The sequence below is a fragment of the Oncorhynchus masou genome, chromosome 9, assembly GCF_036934945.1.
Source record: "Oncorhynchus masou masou isolate Uvic2021 chromosome 9, UVic_Omas_1.1, whole genome shotgun sequence".
Lineage (NCBI taxonomy): Eukaryota > Metazoa > Chordata > Actinopteri > Salmoniformes > Salmonidae > Oncorhynchus > Oncorhynchus masou.
This window is the reverse complement of record NC_088220.1, coordinates 62,382,493-62,390,391: the sequence shown is the minus strand read 5'-3', so window position 1 is coordinate 62,390,391 and position 7,899 is coordinate 62,382,493. Positions and strand designations below refer to the sequence as shown.

The window sequence follows — 7,899 nt, the reverse complement described above, 5'->3', positions numbered from 1 at the left end:
ACATCTGAAACATTCCCATTTCAAATGTGAAACTAATTACACAGTCAACTCCACCCAGCCTGGTCTAATACACTAGACGTAACATAGTAAACGGTTGTGTGTTCTAATCTCATCATGGACAACTTTCGTATTTCAGCTAATTAGCAACTTTAACCTCCTAACATTAACCCCTAGCCGAGCTAAAGTTAGCATTAGCCACCTAGCCACAACAAATTAGTAATATATTGTACCAATTGCAATTCGTAACATATCACACGAACTGGAATTCATAACATATCATACAAAATGGATGATGAACATCCACTAATTAATATACCATAAGAAACATAACATATCATACTAGTTTGAGTATCTCAGATGTACATTTTCTATGTTATGTCTACACCTGAGTCCAGGTTGCTCCACCACCAACTCTTCCACCACCATTAGGATTCAACACTTTATTTAATTGACTTAAAAACAAATATTAGCCTATGTAGGCTAGTATAAATAAATTAATATGCTAATGCTAATAATAATACTTCTTCCATTTCAAGTTTTTGACATTGAAAATACAAATGCACTGTTAACTCCCCACCAAAAGGTTTCACACTTGGATAAACTGAAATTCAATGTCCAAGGGCAACATCTAGTGGAAAGATAGAAAAACTGCATTTCCAGAACTTCACTGGGCACTGGAGATTAGATTTTTTTCAGCACTCGAAAACTTAATATGCTAAAACCACAAAATATATATCAGAGAATACTTAGCGTCATGAGCTAGCCTTACATACGAAACGTTTTTTTTGGCACGGAGTCATGATTATGAAAGGCTACATATTACAACAGATTACAAAAGATTCAAAACGTGTCGTCTTTTCACCGGAAGTTACACGTACAAAATATGACGTGACACTTAGAAACTTCCGGAACAGCAGTCCTTTTTAGTCCTACGAAGGTCGATTAGACACAGACACTTTAGCTACTGTACTGAGTTGCTTTCTTCAAATACGAAGTACTTTTCTTGTTATATTTGACTAGCTAGCTATCTTTATCAAAAATGCCAAGAGGAAGCAGAAGCCGGACGTCAAGGATGGCCCCTCCAGCCCGGTATGAAAATTGACAAAGTCATGACATTAACAACGCATTGCCAGCTAGCTAACTTGATGCTAAATTTACTAACGCTAGTTACCTGATTTTACTTGCTCGCAAGGCTTGTATAATTTCCCTAGTCTATATTTCAAGTGGTGTCTGTATTTCAAAGGTGTTATAATAGTCATCTAACGTTAGCAAGATAACAAATATAGTTCGATGTAGTAGTTAGATATAAATATGGTATTTTGGGCTAGCTAGCTAGGCAGCTGGCACAACTACTAGCTAGCTTGCTAGACACTGCTGGTGACGTTAGGTGAAACTGATAATAATAATAAGACAAGTAACTAAATGTACTGAATAAATATCTGGTAGGCTAATGTTTACACTACCCTAATTTACTTTGATCTATGTTACTGAATTGGCCCAGAATAATTTACTGAGGTTGATGCTGTTCATGGACATAATTCAAGTTTTTCAGTGACACATGATTGAGTGTCACTTGATTGCTCATGTAATGGACGCACTCTCTCTTAAAAACCAGGATGGCTCCACCACCCCCCATGGCCAGGGCTGCACCACCTCCATCCTACGCCCCAGCGCCTGCCCATGCCCCCCCGTCCGCCATGGCTGCCCCAGCCGCTGTTGCCCCACGGCAGCCAGGCATGTTTGCGCAGATGGCCACCACAGCCGCTGGGGTAGCCGTTGGCTCAGCCGCAGGGCACATGATCGGCCACGCAATGACTGGAGGAATGGGTGGGGGCGGAGGAAGCCAAGAGGCTGCCAAGCCTGATGTCACCTACCAGGTAGGTGATCACTGCTTAGTCACAGTGAGTGACAGGGCCATGGGATTGAAGTGGCTTTGTGTCATGTAGCCCAGTTAGTAGTGATGAGTATGAGTGAGTCAGAGAGAGGATAAGCCATTTAGGATTATACCCTGTGCCAGGCCTTAAAAAGCATCTAAATAGTTGGAGAATAACATCAACACTAACCTCCATTGTTTGTTTCGCAGGAGCAGCCCCAGCAGTACCAGCAGCAGTACCAACAGCCACCTCCCATGTACCAGCCAGCCCAGTATCAGCAGCAGCCCCAGTCCATGTTCCAGCAGGAGCCTGCACCACAGCATGGATCCTGCTCATATGAGCTCAAGCAGTTTATTGAGTGTGCTCAGACCCAGAGCGACCTGAAACTCTGTGAGGGCTTCAGTGAGGTGCTCAAGCAGTGCAAGTTCTCAAATGGTGAGTCTTAAAGTGTGTGTTAATACAATCTTAGCTGTTAATGGACGTATGTGAAAGAGGATGCTTTTATGTATCCCTGAATGTTTTAAATAGTGATGTTCTATCATGACTATTTTATGCATTCGTTAGATTTGATCTATTGACTTGTTGCCTATCGCTTGCCTTACCTGGTGTCACTGTCACCTTTTGGAATAGGATTAATAAACTCAGCAAAAAAATAAACATCCCTTTTTCAGGACCCCGTCTTTCAAAGATAATTGGTAAAATTCCAAAACTTCACAGATCTTCATTGTAAAGGATTTAAACATGTCTCCCATGTTTGTTCAATGAACCATAAACAATTAATGAACATGCACCTGTGGAACAGCTTACAGACGGTAGGCAATTAAGGTCACAGTTATGAAAACTAGGACACTGAAGAGGCCTTTCTACGGACTCAGAAAAACGTCAAAATAAAGATGCCCAGGGTCCCTGCGTCGACGTGCCTTAGGCATGCTGCAAGGAGGCATGAGGACTGCACATGTGGCCAGGGTAATAAATTGAAATGTCTGTACTGTGAGACGCCTAAGACAGGACGGACAGCTGATCGTCCTCGCAGTGGCAGACCACGTGTAACAACATCTGCACAGGGTGGATACATCCGAACATCACACCTGTGGGACAGGTACAGGATGGGAACAACAACTGCCCTAGTTACACCAGGAACGCACAATCCCTCCATCAGTGCTCAGCCTGTCTGCAATAGACTGAGAGAGGCTGGACTGACAGCTTGTAGACCTGTTGTAAGGCATGTCCTCAGACATCACCGGCAAAACTGTCACTTATGGGCACAACCCACCGTCGCTGGACCAGACAGGACTGGCAAAAAGTGCTCTTCACTGACCAGTCGCGTTTTTTTCTCACCAGGGGTAATGGTCGGATTTGCGTTTATCGTCGAAGGAATGAGCGTTACACCGAGGCCTGTTCTCTGGAGTGGGATTGATTTGGACGTGGAGGGTCCGTCATGGTCTAGGGTGTTGTGTCACAGCATCATCGGACTGAGCTTTTCATTGCAGGCAATCTCAACACTGTGCGTTACAGGGAAGACATCCTCCTCCCTCAATTGGTACCCTTCCTGCAGGCTCATCCTGACTTGACCCTCCAGCATAACAATGCCACCAGCCATACTGCTCGTTCTGTGCGTGATTTCCTACAAGACATGAATGTTAGTGTTCTGCCAGCGAAGAGCTCGGATCTTAATCCCATTGAGCACATCTAGGACCTGTTGGATCGGAGGGCTAGGGCCCCCCCCCCCCAGAAATGTCCTGGAACTTGCAGGTGCCTTGGTGGAAGAGTGGGGTAACATCTCACAGCAAGAACTGGCAAATCTGGTGCAGTCCATGAGGAGGAGATGCGCTGTAGTACTTAATGTTTCTTTTGATTTTGACCCACCACCCCCTTTGTTCAGGGACAAATTGTTCCATTTCTGTTAGTCGCATGTCTGTGGAACTTGTTCAGTTTGGCTGTTGTTGAATCTTATATAAATACAAATATTTAGTTTGCTGAAAATAAATGCAGTTGACAGTGAGGATGTTTCTTTTTTTGCTGAATTTATAAAGTTTTATGGCAGCGACTGTTCTTTTATCGAGGAACCAGACTAGTGTTCTGTAGGTGTCAGGTATTCATTTTATTAAGACTGACTTGAGTCAACTGACCTCATTTGTTGAACACCACTCAAACTGTACCAAGGCCCAATAATGTATGTCATCATAGTTACAAGGTCCCACTTAATATTCTTGGCCCCCAAGATCTTTAACCACAAATGTATGCAATACACTGAGTGGCCACAGGGTGATGCAGAACTATGGGACATGAAATCATGAAATGTGTAGGCGCTCATGCCAGGCTCTCACACATTTGATTTCACTGTGAGTAAGGACTGTCCTCCATTCCCGGTTAGGGAGTTAGTTTTTTATTTCACAAAATGTTTTCTTTAATGTTGATCTTGGGGTTGTGCTGCTGCCATGCATTGTAATTTTTATTGATAGAGGACGTGAGGCAATGTACAATTTCCCTAATGTAATTTTGTATTTTTCCTCCACAGGGATGTCCTGAGAGACAAACAACCCCAGCAATGCTCAACATACACACACACACACAATACTATTAAAGAAGTAATTTACAAACACTTGATAGACTTGGCTTTGTTTTGGCACTTGATCAAATAACTGTTAATCATATGGACAATTTAAAAACATTTTCCTAGGATTGATGCTGTGAAGCTTGTAATAAGTCATTTCAAATGAAAACATGCAAAAAAAAAAAATAAACTACACGTTTGTCTTTAATGCTTAAACATGGTGTATTCATTGCGTATTGTAACGGAAACTTTTGTAACCGACCATGTTTTGCTACAGAATCGTAATGAATACACCCCTGTTGTAAATTAGTCTGGTCCCTAGTCTCAGCAGGCTGGGGACAAGATTAGTTGTAAATCTACCTGATGTATTTTAACAGTAATATTCCCTCAGCCTGGTTAAATCAGACTGAAAGTAGTGTTTGAAATCTGTTCGGATGCCAGGCTAACTCCCTCATAGATCACAATGTAAACTTCATTGTTGGTAGATATTCCCTTGGTCCACCCATTTCCATCATATCTGGATTAGGGTTGTACAGTGGCAATTTGCTTGTAACAAGCTTAGGATCTAATAAAGCTCTTCACATTAAAGACTCTTCTGAATCACATTCTCCTATCCCTGATAATGTGACGCAGTGTTACATAAATTGGATCATCAATCATTGTGGAACATTTGTCTTAAGTAACGTTAGGCTACAGCAAGAAGAACATGCCGTTTCTTTTATTGAAGGTTTACTACTACAGTACGTCTTTGTGCCAGCTGTTATGCTCAGTTTTACACGATTATGTTGCATGCAAACTGAAGGGGATCGAGCAGAGAGGAATCGGTTGTTTTTTTTTGGGGGGGGGGGGGTGTACTGTCACAGGTGAGAATGTTAACCCGTGTGTTAGTGTGTTATTTCATCAAGAAGATGTGTACACGCGTTGAGTGCCTTTGCTCTTGATACGGTAAGTGTTGATCGTAAGTGTCGTTTGTTCAACTTGACAAGATTGCTATTTAAAATGGCACATGTTGATAGGAGCCAAATGTACGACAGCAATTATGGCAGATTTGTTTCTTCTCCAAAATGACTTGATATTCAATCGGTGAGCCTCATTTCTATCAACGTGTGACAAAGGCTGACAATGCTCACGAAGAACGGAACAATAGTCTCGTCGTGTATTCCAAAAATGCAACGCTCGTTTGTATCATGACAAAATTCTATCTAGTAATGGTTACATTTGAGTCCATAATATTAAATATTATTTCTGAAATATATTGGACACTTTTGGAATATTTTTAACTAAAATGTAATCATTATATAATGCCGATTTAATTCACGTGCTAGTCGGAACTAAGAAATTCAGAAATGTCCCACTTGTTAACTGGTTGAAGCGACACGTGTATAACTGCAACCAGTTAGCTAGTCGAACATTACCAGTATCCTAGTTCCGGCATAACGCGTGAACGAAATCAATGTTTTATTTTTTATATTGTCATGGTTTTATGAATTACCTAGTGTGAAATATCATAGATATGTCTACATTCTGTCACACGTTCTTTCCCTCTTCATGGCTACCCGCGGGGGGCGCTTCGAAATGTCAGTACAGAGGCAGCATTTACACCAATTCAACATGGCATCTGCATCTCTATCCCGGGTCTCCAACCTAGCTATTGTTTATTAGACCTATATCCAGACCCAATCATTAAAGGGTCCATTTGCCGTTTGCACATGCCTCCTGTGTGTTTATTTTATACAACCATTTGTTTTTCAAAACAATAGGGCTACTGTCATCAAAAACCTACATCAATTGTCTCATGTACTTACTTATATTGCTGTTAGAGTTCGGAATGGAATTATTTTGGGGGAATTTTTACTTAATGTTATACATTTCACTGTGTTAGTTTTGATAAATGTATTACATGTTTTGTTAAAAGGGCAATCAACTTCACAAATGCAGCTCAGTTCAATGAGAAAGTGAGTTTGCCCTGTATATTACCTGCTGTTTTTTCTTCAGCATGTGGGCAGCAGCATCAGTACAGTAGTCTAGTAGCCCTCTAACCAGTCACGCCAACATGACCAAAGAGGACGAGATCCCGGATTGGGTGGGAGCTCAGGAGTTCTATGGCAAATATGACCCCAATGAGATCCTGGAAGGTATGGTATGTGGGACTGTTGACATGAACCCCGCAGGAGGTAAAGAGCATGAACCCATTTTCTATTCATTCACTGCATAGAAATAGCCTGGCTCCAGATCTGTTTGTGTTGCACACCCGTAACAAACTTGCATGTCAACTCAACAATGTTTGGCAATGCATCACAATGACCATATTATCTGGGACTAGACTAGAGCATAAATACTCTCCACAGAAATGAAACTCTAAACAAAAGACCCAATTCAATGAGATGTCCAACTCTAAACACACACCAACCTCACCTCAGTCTAGACTGGTTATGGAAGGGAGTTTGGGTTCTGTGAACTCACTAGTAAACCCTGTCATCAGTGACATCCTTTATGTCACTGTGTGCAGTTTGTTTGTCGAGCGGTATGCCATTACGTAACTAAACTGCATTGTTGAGCCGGGCAGTGTTCATTTCAACATGTTTTAGGACCAAGGTTTTGGCACTGAACACTACCAGTCATTGGTCAGCTAGTAGAGTCATGTCATCCCACTCGGATTCACACAATTCACAAAAATTTAACAAAGACAGGACAGATCAAAGGAGTCAATTCATTGTAGTGTTTTGTACATAAAAAAAACATGCAGTATGTGGGCCACATCATACCGCTCAGAAATGATACAGTCTGTCTCCTAGAGATGAATGTACTTTGGTACGAAAAGTGCAAATCAATCCCAGAACAACAGCAAAGGACCTTGCGAAGATGCTGGTGGAAACCGGTACAAAAGTATCTATATCCACAGTAAAACAAATCCTATATCGACATAACCTGAAAGTCCGCTCAGCAAGGAAGAAACCACTGCTCCAAAACAGTCATAAAAACAGCCAGACTACGGTTTGCAACTGCACATGGGGACAAAGATCGTACTCTTTGGAGAAATGTCTGGTCTGATGAAACAAAAATAGAACTGTTTGGCCATAATGACCATTGTTATGTTTGGAGGAAAAAGGGAGAGGCTGGGTCTGAAAATCCATGCCAATGGATTGCAGCTATTTGTCGCTTGACTGGTATGTCTTTAAAACCAGTGGTTCTTAAACCTCTCCTTGGGGACTCTAAGCTGTTTCATATATTTGATCTATTCCAGAGCTTGCACACCTGATTCAATTCGTCACCAATCATCAATGCTTTATATAGGTGAATCAGGTGAGCTAGTTTAGAGCTACAACAAAATTGTTAAACTTCTGGGCGTCCCAGAGTAGAGGTTTGAGAACCATCATTTTAAACAATAGATTAATTATAACGAAGACGTGAGAAATGTCCTAGAACTATACCCTCCAAGACCTGCACTGAGGAATATTGGTCCGCTGTGTT

General features: G+C 41.7%; 1 protein-coding gene across 2 annotated transcripts; it reads left to right on the top strand.

Moving 5' to 3' along the window:
• Positions 1-891: 891 nt before the first annotated feature.
• Positions 892-4,644, top strand: LOC135546411 (coiled-coil-helix-coiled-coil-helix domain-containing protein 2-like). 2 transcript variants are annotated; one of them, XM_064974821.1, is made up of 4 exons: positions 893-1,089; positions 1,616-1,877; positions 2,084-2,309; positions 4,393-4,644. In XM_064974821.1, the coding sequence occupies exons 1-4, from the start codon at positions 1,040-1,042 to the stop codon at positions 4,401-4,403; spliced, it is 549 nt and encodes a 182-aa protein (XP_064830893.1). In that variant the 5' UTR covers positions 893-1,039; the 3' UTR covers positions 4,404-4,644. The 2 variants fall into 2 exon arrangements, with proteins under 2 accessions (XP_064830895.1, XP_064830893.1); XM_064974823.1 differs by lacking the exon at positions 4,393-4,644 and having other exon boundaries at positions 892-1,089; positions 2,084-2,320.
• The last annotated feature ends 3,255 nt before the right edge of the window (positions 4,645-7,899 follow it).

Excerpts from the sequence above, each read along its gene's own strand:
- LOC135546411 (XM_064974821.1), top strand. The coding sequence starts at position 1,040 with ATGCCAAGAGGAAGCAGAAGCCGGACGTCAAGGATGGCCCCTCCAGCC. Across the intron at positions 1,090-1,615 it reads AGGATGGCCCCTCCAGCCCG|GATGGCTCCACCACCCCCCA; the intron begins GTATGAAAATTG and ends CTTAAAAACCAG. Across the intron at positions 1,878-2,083 it reads AGCCTGATGTCACCTACCAG|GAGCAGCCCCAGCAGTACCA; the intron begins GTAGGTGATCAC and ends TTTGTTTCGCAG.